The 18,958-nt window shown below is 51.7% G+C and overlaps 1 protein-coding gene across 1 annotated transcript; it reads left to right on the top strand.

Moving 5' to 3' along the window:
* Nucleotides 1–4,191: 4,191 nt before the first annotated feature.
* PES1 (pescadillo ribosomal biogenesis factor 1) lies at nucleotides 4,192–18,621 on the top strand. Its single transcript, XM_037052516.1, has 15 exons — nucleotides 4,192–4,312; nucleotides 6,793–6,872; nucleotides 7,611–7,764; nucleotides 9,184–9,293; nucleotides 11,519–11,690; nucleotides 11,782–11,871; nucleotides 14,315–14,431; nucleotides 14,545–14,619; nucleotides 14,847–14,933; nucleotides 15,099–15,229; nucleotides 15,581–15,706; nucleotides 15,841–16,025; nucleotides 16,494–16,645; nucleotides 16,789–16,950; nucleotides 18,116–18,621. Exons 1-15 carry the CDS (start codon nucleotides 4,289–4,291, stop codon nucleotides 18,197–18,199), a joined length of 1,749 nt encoding a protein of 582 aa, XP_036908411.1. The 5' UTR covers nucleotides 4,192–4,288; the 3' UTR covers nucleotides 18,200–18,621.
* Nucleotides 18,622–18,958: the final 337 nt, after the last annotated feature.

Here is an 18,958-nt window from a genome sequence, read left to right as displayed (position 1 = left end):
AATTCCAGAGCCCTGCACTGTGATTCTCCCACTGGGGCTTGAGAGAAGCTCCATTCTACATCTTTCCCAGCACTGCCTCAGAACCATAGGGCTGGCTGGATGTGATGGCCCAAGCCGGGCGCTATTTGCTCTGCTGCATGTTTGCTTTCTTCGCTTGTCCTGCCCGATCAGCATGAGACCAGTGGGCCCCATCAGTGTGATGTTCTGTGGGCCTTCCAAGGGATCCAGGGCTCTTCAGACTGTATTATGAGACAGGGCAAAAGAACTAACATATGCAAAACTCTGAATAATATTTTGTCAGTTCCATGAGAATGAGATCTGTTTCCAAGCCTCTTTCCTAAATCGAATGGAAAAAAATGCACTCACTAAATCAATGGCAGCAAACCACATGTCTCAAGCTTTATCACTCTGCTCTAGCAATACCACTTCCACAGCAACTGTGATACTACTTGGTTGAGTCCACAGTCCTCCTCCGGAATCAAATTCCAATGGCAGTTTTTGCAAAACTGAAACAGTTTATCTTCAATTCATGTTAAACTGCAAGGGGCTCTTAACAGCCAAAATAATACTGGAAAAGGAAGAACAGAATTAGAACATTCACACTCTTGATTTCAAAAACTTATGAAGTGGTTGTGAGCAAAACAGTGTGGCATAAGGATACACATAGAGACCAATGGAATAAAACTGGGAGGCCAGAAATAAACCCTCACATAGAATATTGCTGTTGTGGACCGCTCTGCCTGGTTTTAGAAATTGATTCTGTACCCTTTGTGGCTAAGGGCAAGGGACGACCTTTGGAATGCCAGCCACAGGAAACAAAGCCTGTCTCTGGTAGCAAACGCTGTCTCAGTTTACTCTCCCTGCCCCTAAAGCTTGGTTGGAAGTCAATGACGGGTAAGACCCCTCACAGCGGGGGGCAACCTAAGCCAGACTTAATCACTTGGGAGGCCTTCATGGAAGGACTGGGGGCGGCGGGGGGTGGGGGGGGCTGCAACAAAAAGCAATGGACTCTGGCCCCCAGGCTTTGACATAGCCAGAGTCCCCATGTTCTCTGGGAGAAGCGCTTCCTGGCTCTAATCCCCTTAAGCCTGAGTACCTGATGGGGAAGGGTGCAGCTCCTTGCCTTGCTAGAGTGTGTCCTGGGGGAAAATCTGGCACCACAAAGACTTCCTGATAAACCTGTGAAATCTGTTCTGCTAAGAGTGCTTTCATTCATATGATAAGAGTGCTAGAGGAAATGAATGTTTCCCAAAGTTTCTGTAACTCTCTTCCTGACAGACATTGACTCAGACTCTGAAGCCCTCAGATATCTTTGAAATGTTATCTACTGTTTGATCCTTGCCGCCATGTATTCCTGTGTATTACAACCCAATAAAAGGCTATGGAGAAAGGCGCTCAGGGCCTTTTTCTCCTGGGGAAACTGGCCGCTGCTGGCCTTTGTCTCCCCTGAGAAACTGGCCACAGCTCACCTCTCCTCCCTAAGCAGATCACATAATGACTTGGCCATTATTCACTCTAGTCCATGGCAACTGGGGGGGACTCAAGAGAGAAGTCACCCCTACATATGGCCAAGTGATTACGGACAAATTACTCATGTCCTCACCTTTCTCTCCCACACCCTCTTCAGTGAAGTTGTTTCACACATTTGTAAAACTGTTAGATTGGCTTGTCACATTTTGCATTTCACCCGGGGTTCCACTGATCTCCTAAGTTATTTTTGTTGACTTGCATACAAGATTCATTCTTTATGCTGTGACATTCCATGGATTTTTGACAAATGCAGAATGTCATACACCCTCCAGTACCAAATAGTTTTACCACCTTACAAATCCCCCTTAGCACCGAACCTCCGTGAACCATTGATCTTTAAACACTATATAGTTTTTCTTTTTGAGAATGTCATAAAACTGAAGTCTTATGTGCAGCTTTTGCAGACTGGCTCCTTTTGTGTAGCAATATGCATTTAAGATTTATCCACATCTTTTTAGGGCTTGATAACTCATTTCTTTTTATTGCTGAATAATATTCCATTTCGTGGATATACCACAGTGTGTTTATCCATTCACCTATTGAACGACATCTTGGCTACTTCTAAATCTTGACAACTCTGCATAAAGCTGCCATAAACATTCATGTGTGGACATTTAAAATTCATATCAATGGAGGAAATACCTAGAAATGCCATTGTTGGCTTGAATGGTAAGACCACGTTTAGCTTTGTAAGAAATGGCCAAAGTGTCTTTTAAAGTGGCTTTACCACTATTATCTATTTTTAAAAATAATTTAAAAATATTTAAGTTGACAACAATTTACGTAGTTGGTGTTGTCCCCGAGAAGAGAGGTGAAGTGGCTTGATCAGTTTCGAGATGAAGCCAGGTATGTCTGCCGTCAGCATCCGGGCCTCTTCACCACAATGGAGATGGAGGTTTGGTATGTCACAAAGTATTCTGTGGGTGGATGGCTCTAATTGTTAAAAATTCTTCGCTATGTGGATATAAACTTCCTTGCATGATCCTGGAGTCACATAACAGTTTGTAAAGACAGAGAGGAAGGAACTAAGTGTTGCATGCTCGGGCCTATCCACAACTCATTAGGCAGTGTGGTGTGATTTCAAAGCGGGCTCTGCAGCCAGGCTGCCTAAGGAGAGTCCATTTTCCACTACTCAGCAGCTGAGTGATCTTGAGGTGAGTCCCTTCACCTCCCTGAGCCTCAGTTTCCATATCTGTAAAATCCAGTACCTACATGACCTTTATCCTGAGCTGTAGACTTGAAGGTACAACTGCTTTCCTAGACATCTTTACCCGTATCTTCTATGACCCTGCAAATTCAACGTGAGCAAAATGGGATCCCTCCTGTGCAGGATGAGCTATGCGATCTGAGAGAGACAGTGAGAGATGAAAATGCAGAGTACCTTGGTGAAAAGTTGTTAACAGTTTTAAAGACAGCAATTAGCATTGAATCAACACCAGACCATGGGCAACTGCCTAGGTCACATGCCTCTGACACTGGCCTTGCTCCTGTAATCCTTTCATGAAACAGCCACTACTGCCCTCTCAGATCCATTCTTCTACTCTCAGCCAGTCGTAATGAACTCTGTCACTCTCTGAAGCCGCCAAATATTTGCCTCTGGCTCGTACGGTCTGTTTCTCTGTCCCCTTTACCAGTCCCACTACTCTTTTGAAACACTCTCAATCTACTACTGTGAACCCCACATGGCCCTGGTAATTCTCAAAGTCTTTGCCAGCTCACTTTCCCTTCCCCAGTTTTCATTTCATTTTTCACTGTGGAGTTCTTGGGTTTTAATTTTGTTTTGGCTTTAAAGTAGATAATAAAATTCACATTGTTCAAAGCAAGCATTGGCCAATGATGTATCTTCCTCTAAAGGGTAAGTTCTATATCCATGACCTTGGGCTGGGTTCACAAGGGCCTCAAATTTAAAAATGTGAGGCAAACTTCAAATCGAGTTTGGAGCCCTGATGAAAAACACACCAAAGAACTTTAAAATTTCTGGTGTGAATATTTGTAAAAATCTTGTAGTTATCTTTTGAGGAACACAGTACAAAATTCATATATACATATTAAAAGCTCAAACGTATTAAATGCACATTTAAAATATACTATGAGTTCTATAACTCTGCTTGACCGTTCGTCATTTTTCAACCAGAAAATATAAGCTGCCTCTCAGGTTTCTCTACCTCTGTAGGATAAACGTCTGCTTTTGCTTTATTTTATACGCATAACAGCGAACGAAATTACTGGAAGGCCCGTGGCCGGCAACTAACCGAACGCAACCTCATTTAGTGCCCCTAGCGGCAGCTTTTGAGAGTGGAGTGCTAAATTCCGAAGCCGCCTAGCAACCGTTACCATAACACCATAACGCGCTCCTGCACCTCGAAGTGCGGCTTCCCTCTGCATCCCAGAAGTCCCTGCGCTATCTTTAAGCCTTCAGCCCTCCGTCCATCCCAACATGCAACGGGGCTCAGAGATGCCGTACGTTCGGCATCAGGATAACTATAGAAATGCCTGAATACCTTCCTTCGTTTAGACGTTAAAACTGTCTGTAATAGACTCATATATGGGAAAGACCTCAAAAGAACAGTCTCACGGATTTTTTCCTCCTTAAATCTTTAGGAGGAAAGCCCCATCTATTTCTGGACTCGCTCGGGCACTTTGTTGGGCAGCCTGCGCAGACCGGCAGCGTTGGGACCTCGGGGCCTTACGGAGGGCATGTGCAGGAAGAAGTGGCGCTGTCAGTCCGCGCACTTAGTAGCCTTTTCAGCGTGGAGCCATGGGAGGCCTGGAGAAGAAGAAGGTGAGTCGGAGGGATCCTGGGGCGGGTTGGCGAGGGGGCCTTGGGAGGTGGGAAACAGGGGTATGACGGAGCCTGGGGACTGCGCCTTTCCCCGGCCTCGGTCTCTTGTAGTTACCGAAACGATTGGGGTTAGCGCGACGGGAGACAGCTGTAAGAAGGGATCCGATCCGAAGATGGGCGAGGAAGGCAGTACCTGTCCGGTGAAATCCGGGAAGGAACCCGGGACTAGGGATGTAAGAGAGTTGACAACCAAGTATAACTTTACCCCAAAAGGAGGCCTAGTCTAGGGACAGCTGTTTACTAAGTAGAGGGTGATACGCAGTACATGGAGTTCTCCGTTACGTAGAATTCATCATCTCAAGAACTTGTTATCCACTTTTTCTCTGGAACCAGGCCCTGCCCTGGAGACTGGGGATGGAGACCTAAACAATCAAATGTGGTATCTGATTTCCCCGAGCTCATTTTCCATTTTCTAGGGAAGATGAACACTAAAATAATCAGATAGAACTCAGAAGACTGTCAAATGATCTAAAGACCAGAAGACCTCAGGTGGGCTCTGGGGCACAGGAATGCTTATTGAACAAGCCTGGCAGGGAAACTAAGTACCAAGGCCCTTAGGTAGGAAAGGCTTGCTGTTGGCAAGGAATCGGAAGGACACCGTGATCGCTGGGGTATAATAAACGAAGGGAAGAATGGCATCTGCTGAGATTGGGGATAAATAGGGACCGAATCTTGGAAGGCCTGTCTGCCACGGGGTAGAGCTTGGGTTTTGTTCTAAGGGCAGTAGGAGTCAGGAGTCAGCTAAACAGGGAGTGACCTGATCGACTTTTCAAGGAGTTCTTGGTGCTGCGTGGAGAATCAGGTGGGTGTCATGAAAAGATTGGGGAAGGGATGAGGGTGAGGAAGATGCAGTTTCCTGAAGTGTTTCCTTTAGCTTGAAAGTGTCCTTTGCCAATTTGTGTTTAATCCAACACACTGTTGAGCATCCAGTGAGCACTAGTGTTTGGAATTGCAAGGATAGAAAATGGAAAGTTTTCCTTTGTGGCCCAGATGCAGGGATGTAAACAAATCATGGCAGTTTTTAAAGGTGGGTTTCACAGCCATTCTGAGCCAGGTAAGGCTCTGTCGTGAAAAGTGCACTGTGGGATGTTTAGCCACACCCCTGACCTTTTAACTCACTAGATGCCAAAAGCACCCAACAACCCCAAATGCCTCCCCACCACACGCACCTTGGAGTAAAATCACCCCAGTTGAAAACTGGGCAATGGAAGACACTTTTAATGAAGACAACTTTCTGAGACAACCTGAGACTCATCTTTGTATCCCCAGGATTTGGCATGGGCCTGATAGACAATAAATATCTGAAGGAAAGAATGAACGAAGGGTGTGTTTTGTGACTGTGTTGTTCATAAATATACTCCTCAGGAGGCTGCAGGTTTAGTGCTTTAGATATGCACCTGACCATCGAGGCCCCTGGTGTCTGACTCCAGAGGGAGATCACTCTGGATATAGAAAGGATATACTTGGTTAGCACGGTGCTTGATACAGTGTACTGCTACTCTTTATCAGGGAGACAGATGTGAGTGTGAGGCAGCATCTTGGCAGCATAGACATCCATATGGTTGTTCAAAGCAGTATGCTCCTTGGGAGTAGGTAGAGACTAGGCTTTCTGTTTCCATTGCCCTCATAGCATCTAGCTTCATGATTGGAGCCTAGTTGAGGTCCTGTTATTGTCTGTCAAATGAATGAATGAGGAAGGGAGAGGCTTTGCCACTTAGAGCACATATTATCCCCAAGGGAACAAAAACTTGTTGGAGGGGTGGTTAGATATTACAGTGGTTTGTGGCCCTCTAAAGGACCACATTACACAAATAGTTCTACAGTATTCCTGTAGTATTAACATTTCATGGACTGTAAGAGGGAGCAACTATGGGGGGAAATGTCTAAAAACACTTCTGCTGGTAGGCAGTGATTATAATGAAAAGAAGTTGAGAACACTGGCTTAGGGGGTTAGGTGTTCAGGTTCCGGACTCAGACCGGGGTTTGACTTGCAGCCCCAGATCTTAAAAAGCCATGTGACCTGGGTGGGTTATTTTACTGAGACGTCTCCTCCCATGTGGAATGGGAGTTTTGATGACACCCACCTCACAGTGTTATGGGGATTGAAGAAAATAATATGTGGACATCACTAATTATAATGGTCAGTACTTAGAGCTATTACTAATGCTTGGCCCATCACCGGATCCATAGCAACCTCACAGTCCCCAGTGCAGGTATTTGTGTCTGTTATGTTGATCACTGCCAGGACAGTGCAGGAGAACTCACTCAGGTGGGTGGGCTCCTTCCCTACAGTGTTTCCTATCCTGGGAGCCTCTGAGCCATTTAGCAGAGTGATACTTGCTTCTGGCAGGAGACATGCCCAAAGATCAATGTCAGTCATTTCAGTCACTGCTAATGGGTAATTGTTTTTTCTCTCCAAGTATGAACGAGGCTCTGCCACCAACTACATCACCCGAAACAAAGCCCGGAAGAAGCTGCAGTTGAGCCTGCCCGACTTCAGGTGCGTTGGAAAGGAGTAGGATGGGAGCCTTGGGTGTGCTTGGGGAGTGAGCCGCACAAGGAAAACTCGGATGCATCTCTGTCTTTGCTTCATTGCCACAAACTCCATCTGGAATTCTTGTATTCCTCTTTGTTGCCTGTCTGTGCTTTAGTACGCTGTTCTTTGCCAGGTGCACTCTGTGGGGAGGCTGGAGGAGCCCCGGGTTACGTAGCCCAGTCATCAGAATGAGCCCACTGGTACAACACCCTGCTGCTCTCTGTTTGAGTTTCTGTCACCCATCCCCTTCCTTCTGGCAGAAGAGACTCCTGGCCCTACAACTCCTTACAGAGTCAAACCCAGACTCCCACACGGCAGGTAGGCCCTGCCACCTGGCCCACTCTTAGTGCTTTAGCTGTGCCCCGCACTTTCCACCCTCACGGTCTTCGTCTTTTTCAGGATGCTCTTCCCACTTTTATGTGGCTGAAATGTTGGTTTCTCAGCAAGGGCCTTTCTTGACTTACCTTGCTAAAAAGGGTACCTGACATCAGGCCCCTTTAACATCCTGATTATTTCCCCTCTGGTGCTTGTGACAGTCTCCAGTATGTGATTTTGGGGCAACTTGTGATTGTCAGGCTCCTCATTAGGACGTGAGTTCTCCAAGGGCAGGCCCTCACGTTCCCTGTCAGTGCTGTTTTCCAGGCCTGGCCTGGCCAGTGCTCAGCACATTCACTGACAGAAGGAATGGCCTTTCCCTTCCAGGCGGCTGTGCATCCTGAAGGGCATTTATCCCCATGAGCCCAAACACAAGAAGAAGGTTAACAAGGGCTCCACGGCAGCCCGGACTTTTTACCTTATCAAAGACATCAAGTTCCTCCTCCATGAACCCATCGTTAACAAGTTCCGAGAATACAAGGTGAGGCCCAGGGCTAGGGTCTGTTCGGGTGGGCCCATCGCAGCTCCCTGGCCCACTGATGGTTACTGCAGGCAGACCGTTTAGCCTCTTTGAGCAAGCCTGTGAGAGGGTGACATATTCTACCTGAAAGGAGTGTCGCTAGGATTGATTGGGATCACATGTGGAAATCATTTGCACAGGACCTGGCAGATGATTAATGCTTTACCTGTAGTACTTCTCCCCTGGTGCTTCTGTAAAAGAGTGAATGTATTGCTTCCGAGACAAAGGTGATGCTGTTTCAGGGGCTCTCAGGTGTGGTCTCTGCTCCAGAACGCCGCTGCTATTCAGATTCTTCCTGGAACTACTTGGAAGAGACCAAGCTTTTCATTCCACAAACATAAACCATTAAATGCTCAAATACCACAGGTAAAGGAAAAACCTGTTTATACCAAATGCAAATAATTGAAAGTAGACTGCTGTTACTGAAGCCTTTGCAGAACAGCAGGGCCTGGCTGAGGCCCTCTGTGGAGGGGTGGGGTGCCACCTAGTGGCCATTGCTAGCTGCTTGCCCTGTTGTCCAAGTCCACTGAGGTGCGTGCGTGGCTGGCCCTGTTTTGCTGCTGGGTTTTAAAACTACAGTCACGATCACTAACGATGAAATTCTCAAGACTTACCCTCATCATTATACGATTCTAGGGTATATGGAGTAGCCTATTACTCCTAGGCCGCAAATCTGTACAGCATGTTACTGTGCAAAGAAACATATTAAATTAAGGCCAAGAGAAAATAATGCAATAGACAGACACAGTAAACTTGAGATGTATGAGGCAGTTGCCAGCATAACGTGGCATACTGTTTTACAGCAAGCTTTTTTTTATAGGTAGAAAAAGTGCACTCTAAAATAAAATTAAAGTATAATACAGTAAACACATAAACCAGTAACACAGTCATTTATTATCATTATCAGGTAATGTATACTTCACACAGTGGGCTGTACTTCTGTACAATGGGCAGTGCAGTAGATTTGTTTAGACCAGCATCACCACAAACACACGAGTAATGCATTGTGCTTTGGCGTTACGATGGCTGGGATACCAGTAGTGATAGGAATTTTTCAGCTTCATCATAATTTATGGGGCCACAGTCATATATTTAGGCTGTCAACTGAAACATGATTATGTGGAATCGAACCAGCAACTTTGCTTGGAGGGACAACGCTCAACTAACCGAGCCACACTGGTCAGGGCTTGGCAAAGGGGTCAGTTTTGACGTTCCTTAGAGTTAGCTGTTTTGCAGATCCTGGGCTGAGGGAGCAGGTGGCACGATCAGACAACTTCAGGAGGCCTTGAGGGTCTTCCTACCCTACATATCCCTCCTACATGGAAGACGGGTCTCCAGGACCATGGGCCCCTGCATCAGCTCTCTTTTCCTCTCTTCTAGGTGTTCGTCCGCAAGCTCCGGAAGGCCTATGGGAAGAGTGAGTGGAACACCGTGGAGCGTCTGAAGGACAACAAGCCCTACTACAAGCTAGACCACATTGTCAAGGAGCGGTGAGTTGGGGGCTCAGACTGAGCACTGGGGATACGGTGGGGAACCAGACCAAGACTCTGCCTGAGCTGCAGGCATCCTGGTGGAGGAAACAGACCAGAAACCAAACTGCCAAATTTCTATAATGATTACAAGTCATGGTGAGTGCCATGAGGGATGCTGACTGTGGGCAGAGAACTGGAGGGCACATGTAGTCACAGGCTTGTCAGAGGAGGCCTCACTGAAGGGAAGCACAGTCCAAGCAGAGGCAACAGCAAGTGCAAAGGCCCTGGGGTAAAAGAGCCAGAGTTCTGAAGAATGCATATCAGGTACATGGTCATACCTGGAGGATGTGGCCTTAACTATTCCTTGCTCAGCCTTCTCTGCAGTCCCACTCATTCATTGTCTGAATCAGTGGTTCTTGACCAGGGTAAGACTGACTTGGATGGGAGGGTCTTCTAGTTTTTAGTGGGTAAAAGCCAGGGATATTGCTCAACACACTACAGTGCATAGGACAGTCCCCACAACACATAACAGCCTGACCCAAAACATTGAAGTGCTAAGATTCAGAAACCCTAGGCTACATGAATGTCCACCCTCTCTTGTGGGCTGATGGCTTGGGAACACTGAGCTTCAGGCTAGAAGCTGAAGGTGCACACTTGGCTGCACCAAGCTAGCCCAGCCATGGGCTAGTACAGGAGGGGCCTTGGCCTAGGAGCTCGACAGCTGGTGTCCTCACCCCAGCCCCACAGCCTGTGAGTTGGGTGGCCCAAGAACAGTTTCTGCTCTGAGTAAGTCCTCCCCTGTGACAGAGAGATGACCATAGCTCCTGTCCTGACTGATACAGCTGTTGTGTGGAACAAGTGGAAATAAATACACAAGAAAAAAGCAAGTGTCTGGATTCTTGCACACACCCAGGGCCAATATGGCTGTGGTGTTCCCATTCCATGTCACCCCTTCCCCTCCCCCATCTCCTTAGCTGTTGGTTAAGAAGGAAAAGCAAGTGGCTCAGAAATGGTGCTGTTTCTGCAAAGGGCCTGGTTTGGTGGGGGTGCTGGGAGGTGGAGAGTAAGGAAACTGCGAGGCACCAGAGGGGGCCAACTGAGGCTCTGGCCTGTGTGCCTGGGAACCAGATGCTGTCCTCCTGTTGTCTTGCTTGAAGTCCCTGCAGCCTTCTTCCATCTTGGTCTGGGTTTGAAGACTTGGCAGGCTCCTCCTGGCTCATTTTCAGTGAGTGATGCCATCCAGGGCTGGAAGGACTTGGCCATCTCTGGTCCTGTGGCTTTCAGAGAGAGTCCCTTTTCGAAGCAACAGAACGCTTTCTGCAAAATGAAGCTTCCTGGAAGGTAATGCGGATGCCAGAGGCTTTGATGGCTGCCCTGGCTGAGAGAGGGAGACTTGAAGCCTTGTCCATCCACTTGTCCCCAGATGTTTCCAGGAAGCTGCAAGAGCCCAGTTTTAAGCCAACAGTGAGCTCCAAAATTGTTTTCCAAATGAAACTGTGGGATGAAGAGAAACAAAGTGAGCCACCCTGGGTCACAGCTGGGACAGGAATTCGGGTGTCAGTGCTCGTACTCCAGTGTCCCCCTGTGACCTGCACCTCCATCCCTCAGCGGGGCAGCCATCCAGTAGTGGGTCCTGCCAAGAAGGCTTGTTCCCATCGGCTTCCTGATTTTCCACGGGATTTCTGAAGTACGTTATTGCTCTGGCTCTTCCTGGCCAGGACCACGTTCCAGCATTCTTACTGTCTGGTTCTAATTGGTTCTGTAAACCAAATGACAGTCTTGGTGGTGAGAAACCAGACAACCCACTCTGGTGACCAGTGGCCATGAGTGCTGCTGAGGACAGGCATGCCCCCTTTCTCCACACTGGTCCCCTAGGTCAGCGTCACATTTTTCTGCTTTCTGTCTTGAACCTCCAGACAGATTTCCTGTGATGTGAAGGTTCCACCTTGAAAGAGAGAGAGCCATCGACTCAGTCTGCCCTCTTTGACCACACAATGTGTGGAAGTGGGTTGAGGCCGAGTCCTTAGTTTGCAGTGGGTGTCCTGGAGACTCCATCAGGGTTTCTCTGATTCTCAGAGCTAAGTGGGCGTGTTCTGGTTCCATGGTTCCTCCCAAGGCTGTGGGGAAGCTGGCATTGCCTGGCTTTATGGTCAGGAGGTGGCAGTGCAAGGCCTGGCTTAGGGATGGGGCCTCCAGGGCGGCCCATGGCTAAACCTGTAAGTACTGCCCTTCCGGCCACGCAGGTACCCCACGTTCATCGACGCCCTTCGGGACCTGGACGACGCCCTCTCGATGTGCTTTCTCTTCTCCACTTTCCCCCGGACCGGCAAGTGCCACGTGCAGACCATTCAGCTGTGCCGCAGGCTCACTGTGGAGTTCATGCACTATGTCATCGCCGCTCGGGCCCTGCGCAAGGTGAGCTCCGGGCAGCCTGGCAGGGCCCCCCACCTGCTCTCTCCTTCACTGTCGCCTTGGTTTCTACCATGCTTTCCTCCTCTCCCCCCAGGTCTTCCTGTCCATCAAAGGCATTTACTACCAGGCCGATGTGTTGGGGCAGCCCATTGTGTGGATCACGCCCTATGCCTTCTCCCATGACGTGAGTGTGCCCATGGGGAGGGAGGGGCTTGTGATGGGCTCTCCTCTGGTTCCTAGACAGATAAGGTCAAACGAGCAAAGAGGTGGTTTGCTGTCCTGCAAAGTCTGGTGTGTGCTGTGTTCCTGAGTGTTGGCTTGGGCTGTGGGGATGGTGTCGTTAGAAGAACTTGAGCCAGCCCGGCTCCAGCATCCCCCAGTTGGTGATCTTGAATGTGTTCCTTCACCTCTCTGTGCCTCTCTGTTTATGATGTGCTTTCGCCGTCTAAGCATTGTCGTGAGGATTTCAAGGTGCCCTTTGGGGAGCCGAATGAATATTGAGTGGCTGCTAGGGTCTGGACCGTGGCCAAGTTCAGCCCTACTTTCCGACCCACTGGGGTCCTCATCCTGCTCTGTTGCTGGCAGCTGCCAGACCTTGGCCAAGCTGCTTTGCTTAACTCCTCAGCCTCCTTCACTCCCGTCACCCGCACCCTGCCCCCTCCCCCCTGCCCGCCACACACACAGGTCTGGGGCCTGGGAGCAGTGGGAGGGTGAACACAAGGGAAGAATTAAGTGTGGGGCACTACTTATTTATCTTCTCTTAGACCGAAATTTTTAGCAGGGTTCTGTGGAGAGAAATCCTGGTTTTGTCTCCTTATGGGGGTGTCATTAGCCTCTAGTCCGCCAAAGGGTCTCAGCCAGAATCAGTACCTGACTTGTCATTCTGTGGGCCTGCGTTCGGCCCAGTTTCCTGCTTGTGCGCTGGTGCCTTCCGTGGAGAGCAGACCCACCAGCCTGATGGGGTGGTGGGGTGGTGATAACCCCTGATGGGGTTATCAGGAGTTCCGGGGCAAAGCCAGGCTCTGGGCTCCTCTCCTTTACCCTGGGCTGGTGGGGGTTCGAGGGTCAGAACCACTCTGAGTGCAGAGCGACGGTGATGGCTGGTGCAGGCTGCAGCCTGTATGTGGGCAGGAGGTGGGCTTGGCCCTCGGCAGTCCTTGTTCCCACTCCTTGGGACAAGCTGGTGTGCCAGAACCCATGGGTCTTTCCTCTTCCCTGTTCTGTTCCTCCTTTCCCCTTCCTCCCTCCCTCCCTCCCTTCCTTCCTTCCTTCCTTCCTTCCTTCCTTCCTTCCTCACCACCCTCCCTTTCCTCCTTCCTCTCTGGCCTTCCTGTTCCTTCCTCCTCTCTGATGTCCCACCCCCATGCTGCTCAGACTGGGCTTTGTGTGTCCTCTGGGGGTGAATAGGGCCCTGTGGGGGCCAGCCTCCACACAGCTGGCCTGGGGGAGGGGAACCTCCGCCTCTTTCTCCTTCCTCCCTGGCCAGCTCACTGCCGCTACTTCCTCTCAGCAGGAAGATGGAGGACCAGTACTGGGTTGTAGGGAGGCCCTGATGTGTCCACTCCCCCTTAGTGGCAGTGCTGGGCCCCTCAAAGTAGGACCCAGGCAGGTGGGGGGAAACCCCACTCAACACTGTACCGTAGGGAATGGAGTAGGTGCCCAGGTGCACGCCAGGCCCATCGGGGGTCCTGCAGATGCTTTCAGAAGGACAGAGGTGTAAGTGTGGGCACAAGTGGGGTACTTCCTGGCCCCTGTGCCCCCATAGCCAGGTCACTGCCTGCTGGCAGGATGGGGAGCCACAGGCACACCCGGCACAAAAAGGGTGTGATCATCACTGATTTTGACATTGCTTGGCACATCCTCCTGTCTGGGTCCCAGGGGTCAGCGGGGCTGGGCTAGGCTCGCTGGTTGTGGGGGACAGTGCTGCTTGAGTTGGGGTGCTCTGATTTGGCTCTCAGATCCTTGCCCTGTTTTGCTTTATTGTTTCCTCAAGGGCTAAGGGGAACCCTTTTCTCCCCACCATTTCCCCAGAGCTCCGTGGGGCTGAGTCAGGTGGCTACCCCGGCCTGTCCTGTGTGCTCGAGGCGTGCCTGTTTCTAGCTGGGTCTGGGGCCAGGTCACTCAGTTCTGAGCATCTGTCCCAAGGCTCCTGCCAGAGCTTAGGGTAGCAGTGCTGCTAGGCTCTGGGAATATGGTCCTCAGGGCACTTGTGGGCCAGTCCCAGAGACGACATTAAACGAAGATGGCGGGATGGGTAATGGAAGGCATGAGCTCTGACCAGACTGGTCAGGAAAGGCGGCCTCTGCAAGTACAAAGCCTGAGTGGGGGGTGGAGGTGCCTGCCAGTCCTGGGAACGGCATGACGAAGGCTTCTCATTGCTCCCTTCTAGATCCTCCTACATGGTTTGGGTATCTGGCACTGGCCTCTGGGACTCCCCTGTCCCTTGGGACCCCTGTCCAGAGCTTCAGTGGTGCCCAGAATGCTCCTGGGTTGGGACACACCATATAGCCCCGTCCTGTGGGGCAGAATCTCAAGGCAGGGCTGCCCTGGAGGAGTCTTTCACCTTGTGTGGGTTGTCATTGTCATCTCTGTACCTACCCTGCTGACATGCCTCTTGTGCCCCCCAGCACCCAACAGACGTGGACTACAGGGTCATGGCCACCTTCACCGAGTTCTACACCACCCTGCTGGGCTTCGTCAACTTCCGCCTCTACCAGTCACTCAACCTGCACTACCCACCCAAGGTGAGGCCCAGCTTGGTGCCACCTTCTCCCCGTGAAGGGGCATAGCCCTTCTCCTCCCATGTGGGGGAGGGGCCGTGGGCAGCCTCTTCCTCTGACCTCCCCCTGCCTTCTAGCTTGAGGGTCAGGCCCGCACAGAGGTGACAGCCCGTGAGGACAGCTATGCGTTGGACTCCGAGAGTTCCATGGAGGTGAGAGAGGCTTCCAGGGCATTGGCCCTGTATCCTTCAGAAGGGTGGTCCATGGCCCGGGGTTGGACATAGCTACATATGTGGTTTTGGGAACCCAGACCCACTGATGTCCTGGAACTATCACCACTACCTCTGCCCAACCTGGGCCACCTCCCATTTAAGGACACCCCACCCCCACCCCGCCTACCTGCAAGCAGCAGCCCTGCAGCCCTGTTCCTTTTCTGTAGAAACTGGCAGCCCTCGGCGCCAGTCTGGCCCGCGTGGTGGTGCCTGCAGAGGAGGAGCCTGAGGTGGACGAGTTTCCTGCTGATGGGGTGAGGACGGTGCTGCCTCCTTCGAGGAGCAGGTGGAGGGGGCGGGGTGTTAGGACCAAGGGATCTGGAAGGAAGCTGGGGTGGGGGCGGTTCACCTCTAACCCAGCCCTGCATCAGGGGTGTGGGAAGACCTGACAGCTCAAGGCCTGGGCCCTGTCTCTGTAGGAGATGGCAGCGCAGGAGGAGGACCGCAGGAAGGAGCTGGAAGCACAGGAGAAGCAGAAAAAGCTCTTTGAGGGCTTGAAGTTCTTCCTGAGCCGCGAGGTGCCCCGTGAGGCCCTGGCTTTCATCATCAGGTAGAGAGGTGGCCAGCATGGGCTCTGCCACACTCTGGGGTGGGTCTGCTCTGCACGGGGCTGCCTTGGACACCCGCCGATGACTTCGGGATGGTGTCAGCATCCACTTCTTAGGGTATCATGAGGGCTCAACAAAATGGTGCTTGGACAGTGCCCGGTATACCCCGAGCACATAGGAAGGGTTCATCGGGGTGCAGCTGGCATCACTTTCTCACCAGCCTAAGGCAGCATGCGGGGTCCTGGGGTAAGGAGGAGATGCTGTGTCCTAGGAGGGTGAGCTTGGTGGCCAGTAGGTTCCAGTGTAGGCACCTCATGCCCGAGTACCTTTGTGGGCTTCCCTTATGCCTGTAGGAGCTTTGGAGGGGATGTGTCCTGGGACAAGTCTGTGTGCATCGGGGCCACCTATGACGTCACAGACTCCTGCGTCACCCACCAGATTGTTGACCGGCCTGGGCAGCAGACACCTGTCATCGGCAGGTAGGCCCCCAGGGCCCTCGTCTCCCTCTGCCTGTTTGGGGTTCTGAGTGCGGAGGTCTGTCTCCTGGCCTCTGTGAGTGCAGTGGGGCCTCGGACAGCCCCCGTGACCCCTCTCTGCCACCACCGTGTGCCAGGTACTACGTGCAGCCGCAGTGGGTGTTTGACTCTGTGAATGCCCGGCTCCTCCTCCCTGTGGCAGACTACTTCCCTGGGGTGCAGCTGCCCCCACACCTCTCGCCCTTCGTGTCGGAGAAGGAAGGAGATTACGTTCCCCCTGAGAAGCTGAAGCTGTTGGCCCTGCAGCGGGGAGAGCACCCTGGTGAGTTCGAGGGGTTGGGCAGGGTGGGCAGGCCCCTCCATGTTGGTCTTTGCCCCTGGGCCTCAGCTGGTTGTTTCCCTTGCCGACTTCAAATGTGGCAAGCTCCAGAGAGCAGGGCGGGCAGCAGAGGCACAAACCCCTTCAAACTCACCGTGGGCTAAGGTTTAGGACAAGAGAGCGTCTGTGTCCTACAGTCAGGAGCTCTCAATGTCCAGAGTAACTGAGGATAAGAGCAGTTTACATAGGAGGTGCAGATAGCTCGGGAGTGAGGAGGGGGCCCTGGAATTTCCTTGGAAGGCATCTGGGACTAGGGAGAGGTGCCAGAGTGGGGCACGGTTGGGACAGCCCTGCAGTGCCTTTGTTTGGACTGTCCCCAGGGCTGAAAAGGGTGGGGCCTGGCACCAGTTCTTGCCTGGTCAGGGAAAGAGCAGGCTCCCAGGGCATTCAGAAGCCATCGGCTATTTGTAGGAAATTTGAATGAAGAGGAAGAGGAGGAAGATGATGACAGTGATGGTGATGAAGAGGGAGAAAATGAAGAGGAAGAAGATTTGGAGGCTGGTTCAGAAAAGGAGGACGAGGCCCAGCTGGCAGCGCTGGAGGAGCAGAGGATGGAGGGGAAGGTATGGGGAGCTCACCGGGTGTGACTGGGAAGCAGCCACTGGCTGTCTTAGTGCCAGCCCTGGCCCCGAAGGGCGGGAGCTGGGGGGACTGGCAGGGGTGGGTGTGGGGGCCTGCATCCACGGCATCTGCCCTGTGTTCCCAGAAGCCCAAGGTGATGGCGGGCACCGTGAAGCTGGAGGACAAGCAGCGGCTGGCCCAGGAGGAGGAGAGTGAGGCCAAGCGCTTGGCCATCATGATGATGAAGAAGCGGGAGAAATACCTCTACAACAAGATAATGTTTGGCAAGAGGCGCAAAATCCGTGAGGTGAGTTCCTGCCAGGTGTGGCCACACGGGTGACCTTTGAGGCCAGCTGGCTCTTCCCTGGGCAGACTGTGGGCTCTCACCCAGCCTTTTTCTAAGGTTGCCCGCCTGGCCTCTGAGGCATCTAGGTGTCAGGGGCTCTCCACTGGGGTCTCTTCAGGGCTTTAGTCTCCCTCCTACACTGGCTGTTGCCGAGTCTGCTCGGACCTGGGGACAGACCTTTCCCAGGAGACCCGGCCTGCTTTTATGAAGGATCATTTAACCTAGGTGCCTAAAGCAGGGAAGCCTGTGAGAGTTTTTGTTTAGGCTTCTGTTTTGTTTTATTTTGTTTTTGTCTACAAAGCCACATATGTGCATTGTAAAAAAGAAAAAGTAAATGAAAGTAAAAGTTCTGTGTACATCTTGAACTCTGTAATGGAGGGCGCAGAAGTGGCTTGCAGGCCTGCCCTCGGGGTGGTAGGTAGTCACAGCCCCCCAGGTTTCTTTTGTGCGTGTAGGAACACATTATTTTTGGACCATCAAGCCACATGTAGGGTGGGGCAAAAGTAGGTTTACCATTGTGAGTACACAGACCAGAGTTTATTCTTGTATTGTCGCTTATTAGTACTGTCCATACGAACAACTGTAGACCTGCTTTGCCATGCTCTGTATAGAGTGGCATGTTTTCTGTTTAACCACAGCACCTGTTCCCTGCTGATAGGATTATATTACTTTTCATTTTTAGTCATTTTTAGAAAACACGCTGGAGCTGTCCCCGCCTACCTCCCAAAGTCTCCGTAGGGTCAGTTCTTAGAATGTGATTGCCAGGTGGAAAGGCCCACCTGTTTCGTAGCGGATACTGCCAGACGGCCCCCCTCCCGGACAGCTCCCAGTGACGGCTTGAATGGTACCCACCTCTCCCAGGGGGAGAAGATAAATGGGGCAGTCGCCTCCGGCCCTGGGAGCCAGGGATCCTCCTAACTCGCTGTGGGTTCATAACATGGTTTTAAAGACAAAAGTGAGGGCTTGTTTCCTCACCTGAGGTTGTTCAAGTAGATTTGTTTTTCCCCGTGGTAGTTGTCTGTTAATTGTTCGGGAAGCTCTGCTTTTCAGGTGTGTCCTCGAGTAGAGGAGGGGGTCTCCTTCCCTGCTCACTTCCACCAGCTCGACTCCCCCTTTCTCCCCATAGGCCAACAAACTGGCAGAGAAGCGGAAAGCCCACGACGAGGCCATGAAGTCTGAGAAGAAGGCCAAGAAGGCAAGGCCAGTGTGAGTGGCAGCAGCCTCTTGATGGGCCAGGCCAGCGCTGGGCAGCTGGACTTGGCACAGGCAAGCGAGAGGACCCGGGCTTGGTGGCAGGCCGGAGTCCCAGAGTCTCTTCTGTTTTCATTCCCCTCCTCCCCCTGCCGGCCCTGGCCTCCTCTCTTGCTCTCTGGCTGGGCCCATGGACAGCCCCGGCCTCCCTTGGATGGAGCTCTGGCAGAGAAGAGGTGTCTGTGCCCAGCTGTCTCTCCTCGAAGTCAGAGACATGGGGAGCAGGGCCCCACCAGCCCTTCACCAGCTGCTCCTGTTCACCGTGGCTTTCACAGTTTCCCGCGCACACGTGGTTGGACCCATGGTTCTCTCGGTACTGAGATGTGGGGATAGTGGGGAAGCATTTGTTATTAAAGGGCTGGAGTTTTGCAGCCAGTTGGATTCTGTGTTCATGAACCTTCTTGGGGTGAGAGAAGGGCCACCTAGTGCCCTGTGCTCCAGGCTGGACAGGCCTGGGTGTTACAGAGAAGGGTATGGTCACGATCAGAGTTTTCTAGATGTCCAAGGATGCAAGAGGGTAGGTGCAGAGGCTCTGGGCTGGGACCCTGCCTTTAGTCTACAGCCCAACCTGTGCTTTCAAGACTCTGAACCTGTTTCCTCCTGTGTAAATCAGCAGTAGAAATTCTGGAGCCTGCTTCCCCAGGCTGTGAGGAGATGCTCTGTGATAGTTATGCAAACTCAGTGGTGTCAGGTGTCTCACAGAGTGCTCGGCAAACCA

This window comes from Sturnira hondurensis, unplaced genomic scaffold (assembly GCF_014824575.4).
Source record: "Sturnira hondurensis isolate 20B ecotype Veracruz unplaced genomic scaffold, ASM1482457v3 Scaffold0007406, whole genome shotgun sequence".
Classification (NCBI taxonomy): Eukaryota; Metazoa; Chordata; class Mammalia; order Chiroptera; family Phyllostomidae; genus Sturnira; species Sturnira hondurensis.
Note: the sequence above shows the minus strand (reverse complement) of the source record. Positions and strands in the feature narration are given on the sequence as shown.